General features: G+C 35.1%; 1 protein-coding gene across 1 annotated transcript in view; it reads right to left on the reverse strand.

Moving 5' to 3' along the window:
- LOC147074209 (integrin alpha-PS3-like) overlaps window positions 1–14,434 on the reverse strand; it is a 45,133-nt gene that overhangs the window by 12,270 nt on the left and 18,429 nt on the right. Inside the window, exons 8-16 of the mRNA XM_085944020.1 lie at window positions 12,641–12,856; window positions 11,104–11,212; window positions 9,905–10,078; window positions 8,344–8,514; window positions 5,563–5,693; window positions 4,321–4,393; window positions 3,849–3,990; window positions 2,401–2,599; window positions 888–1,051 (exon numbers count right to left, since the gene is read on the reverse strand). Of these exons, the coding sequence (XP_085800146.1) occupies window positions 888–1,051; window positions 2,401–2,599; window positions 3,849–3,990; window positions 4,321–4,393; window positions 5,563–5,693; window positions 8,344–8,514; window positions 9,905–10,078; window positions 11,104–11,212; window positions 12,641–12,856 (1,379 nt within the window). The remainder of the gene's footprint in view (window positions 1–887; window positions 1,052–2,400; window positions 2,600–3,848; window positions 3,991–4,320; window positions 4,394–5,562; window positions 5,694–8,343; window positions 8,515–9,904; window positions 10,079–11,103; window positions 11,213–12,640; window positions 12,857–14,434) is intronic.

Raw genomic sequence — 14,434 nt, forward strand, 5'->3', positions numbered from 1 at the left:
AATTGTGGACTTGTCGCTATTTGTAATTAGACGCCTCATATCCCACTCAGGATGAGTTGAGGTGGATGTTTTATATACTTAAAACAACGTGTGGTTACGTGTCGCGTATGAAGTTGTGAGTCTCGGGTTCAGATACCAGGTATGATAAATTCATATGCTATTTTTTAATGTGTGTTCAAACCCAAAACATGGACTTAATAGATTGAACAAATCACATTTCTAATTTTAAAAATCCATTAAGAAGCCTCTTCAAAACGCGGCCAAAATTGACATCGGATTGTGGAGTCAATGAAAAAAAAAATGTTTACTATACTTATAATATTATATAATATTTACACAGGGAAGTCAAAATATGTTTTTTTGATTTCTATAAGTACAGTAGGCGCTGGGTAATCCGGCATCCATATTTTTTCACCTATGCCGGATTGTCGGAAATGCCCGATTATTGGATTTCTACAGGAAATAATAAATAATCTGTCAAGGTCGGGCACCGAACTGCCGGGCGATTGGCTCTCCATTCTGTAATCCAGCAGTTTAATGTGAAATCTGCCGGATTATAGAGCAGAAGAGCTGAGTTGCAAAATGCCGGATTACCGAGCGCCTACTGTATATAAAAATACAAATTTTGTATGTTCACAATATCTTTCCTGGCAATTCCAATTTTGAATTTTCATGACAGATAGAGATATTTTAGATTCGATTTTATTTTGATATTCTTTTGTTTGTCTTAACTGTCAGAATTATTTTTTAATTACAATTTTTAGTACAATTTTTTTTAATATTGAAGAATGTAATTATTATTGTTATGATCAACGAAGTGAACTCATGGAAAGCCGGGCACTTCAGCGAGTATATTATAAGAATATTTTATTTAAATTTGAACAAACCTCTCTACGGTTAGTTTCGTGGTCGGATTTAATTTGATCATTGGAGCTATGGTATTGTCTTCGGGAGTTAATTCTTCTCCACGGCTCGTTGCAATGACATCAAAGTACAGTGCAGTGTCTTCATTGTGAAGTAAGGACGTGTCCAACTCCAAAATGATGAATTTCTGAAATGATGAATTATTTCCTATATGAACAGACATGTTCTATTTTACAACGTATTTATTAGCTCGTATTCTTGTTTGTCCGTTGGTTGTTTGTCGAGTACAAATCTTGCAATCGATTTTTCGACTAACCCGACTAGCTAGACATTTGAAAGTTTTAGATTATATCCGAACACGATGCCAATGCATTCTTTTAATACTTTTAGCCATCTATTGAATTCATTTTCAGTTAATTCTGTTTTGTATGGAAAGTTATTTCAGAAAAATCCGTAAAAAGTAAAAGACTATGATTGGTTGCTAAGGGGTTGGTCCTAGCAACTAAATTATTAATATATACTTGCGTTACTGTGTAAATCAAAATGAAATGTCAAAATGACATTTCAGTATTCTATATTTGTTTGTTTGTTTGATATATCGTCACCGTTCAGGCAAAAGTCACCAACCCTGAAAATGGCAATTTTGAGTTGAGTATGTCACCCGAAGCGTAAAATTATGTTCTTTAAGATGCAAAACTCACCACGGTACATTAGTTAGTAAAATTTTGCTTAAATCCGAATTATTTGTTTTTCACTAAATGACTTTCGATAAAATCTTAACAAGCAAAAGTCATTATAGGTGAATAGACATTATTGACTATATAAAAAAAATAAATCCTTCGTTATAAATATACAAGCAAAAGTCAGTATACTATGGATGGTGAGTTTTACTGATCCTTCTTTTGGCTAACATTGTTCAGATTATTAACAAGCAAAAGTCACCAAACCATAATTGAGCTACCTTGCCTCCTTCAAAACCTTCCAGATGTTTTAATTAGCATCAAAAAGTAAAATTACCTTAAAGATATTATTAAAAAGACATGAGAAAATAATTTAATGTAGATAAAACCTTAAAAACATTAAAATCTGATTTTTCCTGCATTTTAAAACTTTCAAATTGTGATATCTCAAAACTATGTTTTTAGGGTTGGTGACTTTTGCCTGAACGGTGACGATATTGTAATTATTTTTATATTATACTATATGCAGTAGGATTACTGCTAATATCCAAGATGTCGTGTTGATGTAACTGACATCTTGGATTAAGTTTCATTGGTCAGAAAGTCAAACATACAAATAGCTGCCCTGAGAATTGATTTTTTTTAGACTTATCAACATATTCACACCATACACGGATATATACTTCTGAAAAACAATGTGGGAACGATTTTCTCATAGCCCGATTATGGGGAATATTTAACCATTGTCCTATGACTGTCAAATTCAAAAAAGCAAATAATAAAAACCATCAACACACCAATGGTGACCCCAACATGTTATATAGTACCCAGTCACAAATTCTACAATACAACAAACCTTAGTGTTAGGGGGCATCGGATTATCGATATCACAAAATAGTTTGTGCGCATCGAGTCTGCAACGGGATGGGACCCTCAGAAGAGGCGTTCTCTGCGACGGGTTGAACTCGATCTGCGCCATGTAAGCCGGCTCACCGGTATTCTCAATTGAAATATTCACACTGACGCTTGACGAGGATCCCGTAATGTATGGTAATCTAAGAAGTAAACCATTAATTAATTGAGACAACATTTACTCGGTTAAGTTCTTTCCACATTTCCTCAACCAGGTGGCTTTGTATCAAATACTTTCCACACTGGTCGATCTCAAGTCAATTCGTTAGATATGACCAACCAATTTTAGTCAGGGAATTGTGATGCTTAGAAATTTCAGATATTTGTTTATATATTAAGTTTACTTTGAAGGGCGCCTAATGTTCGTTACGCCACGGTATACACCTGCATAACGGGTGTGGAGATGTGGCGGGTGGTGGAGGGAAAAGCAAGTATTAAAATAATGTTCCACACTAATAATTTTATTTTTCACTACCTACCAAGTCCCACACCACACCACATGTGCTGCCATAGGGAACAGTACTGGGCAGCTATGTTTAAGAATGTAACAACCTTCATTAAAAAAAAATATTGCTTGTAAAATCCGCAGTATTAGAAAATCATTGAAAAAAATCTCAAACTAGGTGGTATTTAAACACACATCTACTGTATGTCGGATGAGTGCTTTACTAAATGAAAATTGCTTAATTGTAAAACATTACGTTAACAGTAATTATTAAAAAAAAAATTCCAAGCATATTAACTGATTCCGAAGCTACATTGATAAAGCACTTATCCGGAATGCAATAGATGTGTTTAAGATATTATGTTTAGGCATGTTTCTGAGGCTGTTAAATAAATGACTGCTTTGCTGACTGAAAACCGATCTGATGTAGTACAAGCTCTCATGGATTAATTTCTAGGCATATCCGAAATCATAACGATACACCAGTTCAATAGGGGAACAACTCATAAAACCTTGTTCCGAGATAATGGCGTTTGAATTTTTTGCAGTAATTCTTATTTTAATTTTAAAGCCTTGATTTCGATGAAAGTGTATATTTTTTTGTATTTGATTTAGTGGATTTCATCAATGCACAATGAAATTGTACATTTTAATAACGAATTAACAAATAAATTTGATTATATAATGGAATTACTGATTAATCTTAGAAAGGATTATTCGATTTTATGACACATTGAAGAAATTTTAAATTATTTTTTTTGCTGAATTATAAAGAGAAGACCTTTCTACATCAAATCGCATTCTTAACTCAAAACCTTTAAATTTTGAGTTGTTCCCCTATTGAACTGGTGTATCAATAATATCATGTTTGGGGTTCATAATATGCTTGATAATATAGCACAATAGATTATATCTTAAAAATAGACAGATTAGTCACAGGCCCTTACTCTGTCAGTACTTTGAAGCCTAGTTTAAGGTCAGGCTGGCAGATGAGATCAGGTCCGCATCCACTCGCGAACGGTACACGGAGTACAGCATCTTGTTTTGTCTGTGGACGAAACACTGTGCAGTCTGGACAGAACTTGGTCACTGGAAAGAAATAACTAATAATTAAAAATGCTGCCAAAAGTTGGTAAGTATCGAAATCATGTTATGGAGTAATTGCAATTTGAAGTTTGACATGCCCTCTAAATGTGCATGTTCTATATTATATCAGATGACATTGAGTTTTTTTTCTAGCACACATATTTATATATAGACAAATAATCCGTTGTTAACTCTAAATACCTAAATTATCGACTTACCAACTTTTGGTAGCAACCCCACGAATTATTTCCGGGGTCACCATAAGGCCCACTTATAATTAGGTTGTGACAGGACAACTATTCGTTGAATAAAAAAAAACTGTTTATTACTTACAATTCATTGGATTTTCAATGAGTCGGTAGCTCAGATTGATTGTTATTGGTCGAGAAACGTCAGTGTTTGTTGTCTGAAAATATAAAATATATTTGTTTAAAACATAATAAGTTGCTGATTAGTGTGAAAATTGTGTACAGAAACACTAAAAAAGAAATCAATTTTACCAAACAGCAGTAAAAACGATGGAAAGGGTGAAAGAGATGGACAGATTCAATCTATACCTTTATACTAGGTACCTAGTTAATAAAATTTTTAATTAATTATTTAATTAATTTGTTTAATATTAATTAATGTAATATTAATTAATTTGTTCGGCTATAACACAAAAACCACTAGACCAATATTAATGAAAATTATACAGCTTATACACTACGTTATTGATATCAGTACAATAAGTATATCGTCACTGTTCTGGCAGAAGACACTAATTCGAAAAAATGACATATTGAGTTAGTTATACCAAAATGTTCCTTATTTCAAACTTTACCATCTGGAAACCTTCTTAATAAATAAACAGTCTTTATTTTAAAGTCATCCTTTTTACGATTACTTAAAAAACTCACATGATAGACCATTTCAAAGATTTTAACAACTTCAAAGTCAAATTACTCAAAACTAGTATTCTCCAGTTAGCGTGTTCTGCCAGAACAGAGACGATATATAAGTTCATTTCGATATCTTAAAAGGTTCCCAAGTTACAATAGAAAACTTATCGAAAATAGCGCAATAGGTAAAGCGGTGGAGTGGTGAGGTGAGCCTTAGGTAGACTTGTGTTTTGTTCCACCCGTTGCCTATCACATCTATTTGAAAAAAATCTAATCGGAAGAGTTTATTTTTTCTTCATTGTGTACTCTGTGTCCGTATTCTACGCAGATGGTCGCAGGACTAATTAATAATAAAATTCATCACCTACTATTAAGACCTCGTAAGTCTGTTTTAAAAGAATGTTGAGGCGAAGAAAAAAACGTAATAAAAACAATATTTTAACAACTCTCTAATCGATGAATCTGCCAACACCAGTTGTGAAAAGCGACGTTTTAATTCCATGTTTTAAACCGTGAGACCAACGAGCTTAAAATTTGTCGATAGATGGACAGCATACTTGTCTAGAGATCCAAGGTTCTGATATGATTTAAAATGTTTTTTTGTTTTAATTTTGTCGAACAAACTTCATTGTTCCATAATATCGGACTTAAATAGTAAGGTGATGAATTAATAAAAGAAAACGATATAACATACCTCCAGTTTTATGACTATATCTTTACATGCTTCGAGTCCGCCTCTTCCAGAAATTTGAAACGTTTCATCATTGTCATTTTCCAGCTTGGCCCGTTTGTAATCCAAGTCAATAGATAACTTCACTGTAATGTCTGTAGACAGAAAAAAATGGTTTAAATTATTACAATATCCATCATCATCTTTGGCGCTACAACCCAAAGTAGATTCTGGCGGCGGCCCCTTCGAGTAGCAGTTTCTACTGTTCCAACTCGATTGCTAAGCGGAAGTCCTAGATACCGAAACACCTAGCACTGGTCCATTGAAGCTACACACTACTTCTATAGTCTTAATTGGGTAGTTTTCGACCGTGACTCCCGGTTACATGTAAATTGTACGTAAAACATTTCACCGTGGCATTGTTCGCTATGAGCTTTCTTATCGGAAAGAGATGACCGTATACTACACTGTCTCCAATTTTATTAGATTCAATATGAACATTAATTCAATTTTCATAGATGATTTTGGCAAAATTCTTGAATTAAGGAATGAAAACCTAACCTAATCTAACTTAACCTAACCTAACAAATAATCCAGTGTATCAGTTATTTTCAAAATTTGTTTGCTGCTGGCTTCCTGTAAAGTGTTAATCGACAAGAACCGAGTTTTTTTTAGACATTTTTTTGTCAGTAGCAGTGATGCCAACCGTACTATAATTATAGTACAATACTATAATTTTAATTTCGCGAAAATGTAAAATACTATAGTTTTACGCCGAATTTGCCAAAATACTATAATATTAAAGGATTCAAGACCTAAAATGTTCCTGTACTATATATTTTTCAGAAATACTATAATTTTTACACCTTTGTACTATAATCAGCATAGAAAAAGATGGTAACATTGGTCAGTAGGTACTATACGATCCAAAGAGGTTGGACAGTCTTTAATATATGGCCATATATCTCCGATATAACATTTCATGGTGAAGTGTGATACGGCGAACTGCGTACGTACAAGTTTCCGGACACGGTGACTCCCCCATTAATTCTTCAGATAAGTTTGTACACTGTATGGACAAGAATAAACTGTTCGAATTAAATGAAATTACCATGAATAATAATTCAATATATTATTACATTAGAGTTGGCACTCTCCATCATTGAATTTGTAAAGATAGTGATTATACAAAATATTCTGTGGAATGACGAAACCATAGACTAAATTTGTCGCCGTGACAGCATGTGATGTGATCATAATGTATTTGAACCTTAACAAGTATAAGTATTATATTAAATTTCTTATTAATTGAAATCGTTTTAAAAGTAATTTTTTGGTAAATTGTATTTAATTCATGTTTTGTAATTCTGTCACTGGATGTCCTTGGTACCTCTCTCTGGTACCGATAATTGCAATGTTTTCAGTGCGAGATTTTACTGATAATGCTAGCCCACTGATACCAGATGGAAGTCTCCCACAGGAGACCACCTCAAAGGACGGACCGAACCATCAACTTTCCCTTACAACACAGCCTACGTCCACTCTCCGCGGTTCTCGCAACCCTCGGCCGAGCGTAGCCCGCCTCAAAGAATCGGAAATTCAAATTCGTCAGAATCCTGCCAAAACAGACGCGGTCTGTGGAAAACGGCTGCTCGCGCCGCCACTAGTCAATCCGTCGGTAAAACAGGGAGGTTCCCGACCGACGGACGAACATGACGCTGCCTGACAGTTGGACGCGCGCGAAAAATCTCTCTCGTATCAGACGTCGACCAGCCAGGATCTCTTCTCTCTCGCCTCAGACGCGGAGCCACAAGCGTCTGCAGCCCAGCCAGCATTTCCCGCCAAAAAGACTGCATCGCCACGCCGCAAGCACTGACTCTCGCCTCGGATGCCAAGCATCAATCAGCAGCCCAGCCGCGACACCACGTTTGCAGCCCGCCAAAGCGCCACTTACCAACCAACCGCCAACGACAATACCCTGTATCAAATACGGTAAAATATACCAGCCTCGACACCATACACCGTGCGTTTCTGTCTCCCACCCCCGCTTTGGCCTTGACGTTATCCCGACCATGTCCGATCCTGATAGGATCATATGTGCCTCCACGTGGTGGAGGTTTGTATTGACAGATTTTGTTTTTTAAGAGAAATGGATGTCAGCCACTTGCTCAACCATTAGGTCCATACCCTGACACACACAAATTGAAAAACAATGTGTACTTGCCAGACCCAGGATTCGAACCTGGGACCCACGGCTTTATAGTCCAACGCTTAAGCCGCGCGGCCACCGTGGGTGGGTGGGTGGTATATATACCTACCATTAAAACTAATTGAAATGCTATCTCTACTATTGCGAGCGTTATCACGGCCTGCTATCTCTGCTTTACAAGCAGAAGGCCGGTGATACCACTGTTTCCTTTAATTATGTTGTACATGAATTTAATTTGTTTATCAATTTATAAAAAATAATGTTTTGATAATTGAAAATATAACTACTTCGGTATATATTATTATGACACCACTGGCGAAGGGTGGAGGCAGGCCGTCGAGATCTCACATAAATAGTGCACAGTAAACTTTGCAGGCATACTTATTTGTTTTCATATAATAAACGCACATGACATAAACTCAAAATCAAGCCGTCAGTCACTTTGAATAAAGCAAATACGTTCATAGACCTATTGTTTCAGAGTGCCAAGGTTAATTTGTCTTTTTTAATGACGCTTGAGTTTCTGAAATCCAAACACACAGGATTTATCACAAAACCGATTTAAAACATAATATATACAATTGATAGGTACATACTAGTATTTGTATGTGATGATCCTTTGAACTGGAAGCAAGCTTGTGTGGTAAACGATGTAGCATTAATGGATATTTCAGTGGGAATAGACTCGATCCTGGGAATAACCTCAACGGATGGATGGCATCGTAGAAGAACAGCTCTGGCACTCTCGTAAGCACCCACGGCAATATCTAAACAGAGGGCATTCATTAAACATCTTCCAAAGAGGATTTCCCACCATGACAGAAGATTGGTTGATACTATTTTTTTTTATTTTCAGACTTTCGATCTGAGACAGGAAATATTGACATCTTGGTTTTTCTAACCAATATATTATCACTATTGTGACTTTTAACTTAAAAGATTTTGAAGAAAAGAGATTCAAAATATAGTAACCTTAGTATTGATTGAGCCCATATCCGAAAAACGGCGTCCAGAGATATTGGCAGTTAAACATTTCAGTTACAGATAAATAGCGTGCAACGCGTGGTCAGTTTGGATTGTCTACTGCCACCTATAGTTAGAATATCAAAATAATATTTGGTGAGTGCATGCATGGGTGTATGCCGCATAATTTAAACCGATTTACCAAAAAACAGCGTTATCACGATAACGCTCGTTTTCCTGATATGGGCTCAATTGTAACAAGGCAAAGTACTTAATTATCTCTAATTCCTCGATGTTACGAGCTCATCACATAGGTCATTCTTAAGACATAATACGTTAAAGTGTACCGTTAGATGTATAAGTGCGAACATCGCTATAAGTGTGTCAAAAGTGTTATAGCGCCCTGTACACATGGATGGATTTACTGGCAGCAATAGTGAGTATTTTAAACTATCGTGACAATAACTGTTTACACATAAAAGTACTGACTGTCTCTCAAATCTCATTCTTTAAGAATGAGCATGACGCGATGTTGTCAATTTATAGTACTATTTGACAGGTAGTGAAAATCGCTCAACCTAAAAATTCGTTCGTAGTTCGTTTCTTTGCCGGCAGGTTCGCCACTATTGTTTTATGAAATGATCGAAAAAATCCTACTGTCGCATGAAAATTCTGAAGCTTCCAAACTTTTTTGATTCATGCAAACAAGCTTGCAACTGCAGGATAATGCATATTTACTCATACATTTTTTTGTTATGGCCGCGATAATACTTATTGTCAACAGTAAAAAAATGTATGTGTAAACGGGGTGTTAGTATTAGTAAAATGTTCATTGAAACCAGAGATGCCAGATTGGACATTCGATTTTGCTGAAAGCACCGGAAGTTATGATGTTTTCAAAGATATTCTGTCATCCCTATTAATATTATCAGGTATTTCTTTGTCTCAAAGTTTTTTCGATACACTATGATTAGCGTTCACTATCATCCCCCCCCCCAACTTTACCATATTGTTGCTTGAGGATGACCTCTGCAGTCCGAAACATTGAGGAAAGAGTGAGAAAGGCAAATACCTACATGGTGACAGCCCAAAAACAACTAACCGTGACAATTTTAGGCAATATATAAGATAGAGAAAGGTTTTTTAATATGAAGAAGGTATAGTATACTTTTGATGTAGGTAATAGTGTTTTACCTTTGCATGAATTATTGTCGATGTCCACTCCTCTCGAGATGCTAATTCCAAATCCTTTCATATCGTCGATCACTATGCGCTGCACGAAAGTAGGATTAAGTCCATTTGCATTTCCCAAGTAGATATAAACGGCTCCTTTGCCATCATCCTCGTAGGGTGCACCGATAGCCACATCTGGAATTCAATAGTTATTGTAGCAAAACTAAGAAAATTTATGTAATGTATCAATTTCAACACAAAGGCGAGCTATGCATTAATTTATATTATACACAGGATACACCATTCCATACAATATTTGTGGGATGCAACACGAAAGTGGGAATTTTATCCAGAAAATGTAATAATGTTCCAACGAGAATTTTTAAGAATCGACCGTATTGCAATGTAGGTAGAGTTCAGTTTGAAGTAAATAAGATAAGCATTTGGCATTCGACTACAGGCATGTTGGGGAGAGAAAAAACAATATCGCGTTGAACTTACCGCAGTTTGGAATTGACCCTTATTATAATACGGGTTAGCGCAACGTGGCATGGAAACCAGACACGATTACGCGATGTGATAGAAGTCGCTAAGTGGGTGAAATGGCATTGAGCTGGGATGTCGCTTGGACAAATGCGTCATACAGTGCTACCCATGGGACACTAAACGCCCATTGAGACACGCCCTAAAGCCCGCTGGATAGACGAACTCATAAAATTCGGTGGATGTGCATGGCAGCAAAAAACTAGGGACTGAGAAGAGTGGTGGAAGCTAGGGGTGGTCTTCCTCTAGTAGTGGATCGACTCCAGCTGATAATGATCACAATGCAGGTAGAGATAATTTTTCTGTCACTTCATCTGTTTATTACGAAAGAATAAAATTTGTATGGGATGATTCTGGTATTTTAAAATTTTATTTTCATTTATTTTTCACACACTTTATCAATTTAATGATACGTCAACGGTACTTTTCAAATTTATAAATATATCGCCGTCCTGGCACCAGACTGCAATTTTTGACTAATGATAAAAGTTAAATAGTTAACTCAAAACTGCATTTTTTCAAGATACTACAGTTTGCAGTGGTGAAAGGTGGAGGTAGGCTGTTAAGATCTGACATAAATAGTGCACACTAAACTTTGTCAGTCACAGACGCGGATACCGAAACACGACGATATAAACCCTTCCTTATCAATAAGTACTGTAATTAATTTATCTTACCCATAAACCCATCTTCATTGATATCACCAATACCAGATATGGACGACCCAAAACGTGCGTCATCTTTGAGACTTCCACATATTTTGTGTTCCTGTTCTGTAAATCTTCCCTGCAAACACAAGAACATAGTGTTTTACGTTGTTAATAATTGTTGTACATTTTTGTCAAAGGAAAGTTAAGGCTGGGAAGTTGTTTGTTTTCTATAGTTTTACAATACTGCTTACCAAAAATGTAAATAATAAACAAGTTATTACAATTGAGGCCTCTGGTTTCATAACTGACAAACTCCACAATATACCAAAAATGAGTAATGAATGCAGTAAAATATTTTATATTCACACAGTCCATTGAAAGTGTGACATAACATTCTAAACACACAAACTCCTATTTAAAACGGTTGTGAACATATGATTTCTTTTCAAAACTTACATTCTCTAAATACTTGTTATTTTCTAAACTAACAACTTCCATTCCAGCCAATAAGAGTGCCACATTGAACTGTCATGCCCGACAATTTTTGTTTATCTGTGATGGTGTAAACGTCTGTTCCACAGTTCTAAACTAACAATCTCCATGTTTAAATTGAAGATATTTTGTATTTCTTGACAGAAGTTAACATTCGTTTTTATTACAGCCCATTTCTTTATCGATAATGCATTGAATACAACAATAATCATTCACACTATTCATTCAAAATTGTTCTGATAAAACTGTTTTTTTCAATTTGCCAAAACCAAGCATTGATGGAGATTATGAGTTATGAAACCAGAGCCCTCAATTATTTATCAATATGCTGTGTTGGCAATGTTTTCCAAGCATACAAAACTGGTCCTGTAGGACTATTCTAAATACGTTAGATTGATTACAAAGTTTAGGCTCTAAAGTTTTTTAAAATGGTGAATAAAATATAGTTAAAAATGTTATTGATTGAAATGAGCTATTCTAACATATCACAAAACTCTAAAATTAATAAATAAAGTGATAAATATCTTATGTCGTATTCAGGCAGTTAATTATCCCAGGAAGTTTGTCAGACAAGATATTTTATATCATGGGCGTGTTAACTGCGAGGTGTCAAATGTTGTTAACCATGCTAACAACTATAGTAGATAACCGCCTTGTTTATGGAATAGCTTCAAGTAATAGTTTTTTTTTTGTTATTTTAAGAAGGCAGAATTATATAGGCACTTTGTTTCGATTTCCAGTTATTCTTTATTAATTACAAATCAATGATATATTTTGTGGCAAGTTTGAGAAATAATAGTCATCCCTAGAAGTACTGGCAATACTAAACCGACGCGAAGCATCACAAAACAGCTGCACTCCTCACTAACTTCTTCGTTCTTAGACCTAGTAGTCCGGTTGACTATCAACTTGTCAGACATTTGCGTCTATAAATTCACATATTTAAGAATGTAGGAGAGTAAAATTTGTAAAACTTAAGCCGTGCTTTTGACTCATTATCTATAGTTTTATTTACTCTATTATTTGTTTTGTGTAGTGACAATTCAATCGATAGAATATTATGCATCTAGACCTTATCGTGATTGATGTAAACATAGACTCGGCCTTGGTCAGCGGAGAACTTCTGGGCATACATGGGGGCTCCAACAATTAAATCTGTGAGGCCATCGTTGTTAATGTCGACCGCCAAAAGGGTAGCGCCAAAGTACTCTCCCATCTGATGTCCAACCAATTCGGCGTAGATTACATATTTATCCACTTCTCTAGTGGGGAAATCGAAGACCAGCACCTGTTGACAGACATAACACCAACAAGAATTAATTAACACAAATGCACCAGTGCCCACCCGAGTGGAATAAATCGACTTCAAAGTGAAATATGCGTTTGTAAATTCTGCATAACTGTATTGAATATTCTGTAAATGAAAACTTTTTCTTGAATGATCCAAGAAAAGATATTTTATATTTCTTTATGTGTATTAATGTTCTATATGTTTTCAGTAGGACAAGCTAGGCCAAACCATTCAACAATATTACGTTGCTATGGAAGAAAAAATAACAATATTTTCTACACACGGAGTGTTTAGTTGTGATTATATCGAGATGCATGTCGCGTACTGTCACGGCGATAAATTTAGTCTATGGTTTCGTCATTTTGCAGAATATTTTGAACGGACACGATCTCTGTAAATTCAATAATGGAATAACCTAGTAACGAGTCTCTGTAAATTCAATAATATTTTGAACAGAACCCAACCTGCAGACCATAAATAATATGCAACATTCTTAAAGAAAATACCGCAAGAAACAAAAAACATGTGATTTTGACATGATTCGAAAATGTGTAGGCATGTAGAAAATGATAAAAGCGTTCATTGAGTCATGCAGGTGTCGATGAAGTGCAGTACAACGTGTGGTGACCTTATTGTTGTTATGGTGGTTTTGGTAGATTTTGCTAACTGACAACGTTCGTTTAAAGGTTCAAAACGTGCTACGGGATGGGAATATAAGCGACATGCACCATAATAATATATTAGGACTAGAAGAGTATTGCCAGGATTGGAAGATATTATTCCACACTTTCTTGATACAGACAGAAATATGCAATGAGTCTGATGGCATTTTTTCCTCGTTGAGTAGGTATATTTTTAGTTGTATGGCAATATTGAAATGACAAATGATTTGTCTTCATTTCGTCAACATTATTATTAAGGGTAAATAACCTCGTTGAATAAAAAAAATAGTTAATTAAAGAACAATATAGTTTTTAAAAATATAAAATAAAGGTGATTAGCCAGTCACTTAACTCATTAAAGCAATGCTCTGCATCCAAACAGATATAATAATGACATGTCAGTTTGACCTAGAACTGATCAGATGCTGAAAGTGCTCACTTGTGTACTATATTGTCAATGCAATTTATATTATGTTTTTAATACTTAACTCAGATAATATTTTAACTTCAATCCATAAATAGACATAGGATGATAAGTAAACAATTATAGTGCATTCAAGGTCAATAATATTGTGAGGTATCTATATTCAAAAACCAATAAATCCATGATGATTATGTGTCAAGTGTAAACTGCTTGGTTTTAACGTTACTTTCAATTCTCCACCGTATTGCATTTGTAAATTAGAAATTATGCAATTTTTATCAGCTGATATACCTACACGGTTGGTACTTCTTATAGACATTTACGTTTACCGTTTTAAAAAATCGGTTTCTGTAAGTCGATAACCTTTTTAAACATATGTTTTTTGAAAATAGACGCCTCATTTATTATGTTTATAAAGGTCAACCAATATCTAACCCAAAATTAATTTAATATAAAATAATAATTATACTTTGAAAAAATGAGAGATTA

The sequence above is a fragment of the Rhyacophila brunnea genome, unplaced genomic scaffold, assembly GCF_057557595.1.
Source record: "Rhyacophila brunnea isolate RB1 unplaced genomic scaffold, BYU_Rbru_1.0 scaffold_16, whole genome shotgun sequence".
Taxonomy (NCBI): domain Eukaryota; kingdom Metazoa; phylum Arthropoda; class Insecta; order Trichoptera; family Rhyacophilidae; genus Rhyacophila; species Rhyacophila brunnea.